Here is a 2,339-nt window from a genome sequence, read left to right on the forward strand (position 1 = left end):
ACAGCAAGAAAGAGAAAGGATGGGTTCCTTATTGGCCAGTCCTAGGCTTTGTAATCAAGGAAGGTCCCCCACAAAGTGGAGCAGCTTGACTCTTATCAGTCCTAGAAAAGTCTTTTGGATACCTGGCCAGGTGTACTTGGCAGCAAGTCGGTTGGAGAGCCCAGGTGTTGATTGATATCTGGTTCTTTCCAGGGGTTAGAAGCAGCAGTGAACAAGACTACAGGTGCACATTCCAGACACTGGGAATCCAGCAGAGAAGGAGACTTCCACAGCTTCTCCAGGACCCGCCTCCCAGTCCATGCTGGGATTGAATTTAGGGCTTCATGTGTGCAGGCCTGGTGCTCTACCACTGAGCAATTATCACCCCCACCCCGAATGTCCTAATTGGTCAGATACCCTTAAGTCAATGGTGAAGTATATGGCTAACAGACAGTGGTGACCAGATGTTCTCAGTCCAGACAGGCTTTTGTGTCCTTTCTAGACAGCCCCTCCTCAGGGCTCAGGGGCTTGTCTCATGCTGAGCTCCCAGGAGGTCCCAGGGGTGTGACCTCTCTTCTTCCTCCCTGCCCCCTACCCCAGGACCAGCTATAAAGCTGCTCCGTATCAACCCTCAGCAGACTCCAGACTCTTTCAGGACACCTCAGGTACACACGCATCCACAGCTCCTCTTCCTGGGCAGCACCATGCTGTTCCTGTGGCTCTGCTGGGCATTCTGGGTACAGTTCCTGGTTAGCCCTGGGGACACCCTGACGGGAGAGCAAGTCCTGGGCAGCCTTCTGCAACAGCTGCAGCTTGATCAACCACCAGTCTTGGAGAAGGCTGATGTGGAAGGGATGGTGATCCCCTCCCATGTGAGGGCCCAGTATGTGGCCCTGCTACAGCACAGCCATGCCAGCCACTCCCGAGGCAAGAGGTTCAGCCAGAACTTTCGAGGTGAGCCCTTCCCTGTTGTCTTTGGAGTCTAAGAAAGGCAGACTGATCATGCCTTCCATCATGCCATGTGGTGTGAATGGCCCCCTGCTTTGTGGGGCTCAATCAAAGTCATGGGGGACACAGTTAGAGGCAGTTGTTAGATGGGAACAGGTCTGAGAGGGTATCTGAGTCTGGGCACTGCGGATCTGGCTGTGCACTGAAGGACCCTCAGGGTAGGAAAAGGGGGGCTGTGCGTGCTCGTAAATTAAGGAGCAGAGAAGAGGGAGGAGAATGGAAGAAAACACAATCTCTGGAGCAGTCAAGGCTAGGTAGAACTTCCTGAGAATAGCAGCTGACCTGGAAGAGAGGGACCACAGGTATGCAGCTGTAAAGTAGCAAGGGCCTGCATAGTGGTGCAGCCTTTTCCAACTGGAATCAGCCCTCGAGGGCACAGCCACATCCACAAACTTACTCCTATGGTACCTAGGCCTGGAGACATAAGGATGCTGGTTCTGAACAGGCAGGCAATGGAGATGTCTGCTGAGGACAGGCGTGGCTGGCCACTCAGGTAACCACCCTGCTATCCTAGAGGACACACTGGCCAGAGCCTTTTAGGAATCTGACAACATCCTTAACATTTGCCCCAGGGTTCAGCAGTCCTGACAAAGACGTTCACAGACTCCTGTTCCACTGAACAGAACCCCTCACAAGAGCGTCTGTCTCTGAAGAAAGGCACAGTTCCACAGTGATCTTGGGTTTCCTTTCTGTAGTTTCTGCAGCTCACTCTGTAAGGCCCCATCCTCTCCCAAAACCTTCCAGAAAGAAGCCAGCATTGCTGTGCTCTCGAACCCTACCAGCTCCTTCCTTGCACGGGGTTCCAAAGTCACCACTAAGGGTGAGAGACAAGCCCACTGATTGTTTTAGCATTCAGGGCCTCATTGCAAAATTTACAATTCCTGGGTGGAGAGATATTTTTTCATGTTGTTCATGGACTTCCTGTTCACAATTCTCCCTGAAGATTACTAAAGAATCTTGGCCATTGGCTTTGGATCTTGCCACCTGAATGTTTTCTGGTACTCGGAGAGTCCCAGTTGACTCTGTCCTTGTCCACAGAGGTGGCAGGCAGGTTCCTGGTGTCAGAGACCTCCACTCACCTGCTAGTGTTCGGCATGGAGCAGCGGCTGCCGCCTAACAGCGAGCTGGTGCAGGCCGTGCTGCGGCTGTTCCAGCAGCCTGTACCCAGAACAGCTCTCCGGAGGCAAAAGAGGCTGTCCCCACACAGTGCCCGGGCTCGGGTCACCATTGAATGGCTGCGCTTCCTTGACGACGGCTCCAACCGCACTGCCCTTATCGACTCTAGGTATAGGCCCTCTCCCTCTCCCTCTCCCCCCTCCCCCTTCTCTCTCTCTCTCTCTCTCTCTCTCTCT

General features: G+C 53.7%; 1 protein-coding gene across 2 annotated transcripts in view; it reads left to right on the plus strand.

Annotated features, from left to right (window-relative positions):
* The first annotated feature begins 604 nt into the window (after positions 1–604).
* The window catches only part of LOC114610677 (left-right determination factor 1), a 3,424-nt gene continuing 1,689 nt past the window's right edge, over positions 605–2,339 (plus strand). Inside the window, exons 1-3 of one of the 2 annotated variants that reach the window (XM_028755288.1) lie at positions 684–933; positions 2,026–2,068; positions 2,171–2,272. In XM_028755288.1, the coding sequence (XP_028611121.1) occupies positions 684–933; positions 2,026–2,068; positions 2,171–2,272 (395 nt within the window). Of the gene's footprint in view, positions 934–2,025; positions 2,273–2,339 lie in introns of both variants that reach the window. The other variant, XM_028755286.1, reaches the window with a different exon arrangement.

This window comes from Grammomys surdaster, unplaced genomic scaffold, assembly GCF_004785775.1.
Source record: "Grammomys surdaster isolate TR1022 unplaced genomic scaffold, NIH_TR_1.0 126051, whole genome shotgun sequence".
Classification (NCBI taxonomy): Eukaryota; Metazoa; Chordata; class Mammalia; order Rodentia; family Muridae; genus Grammomys; species Grammomys surdaster.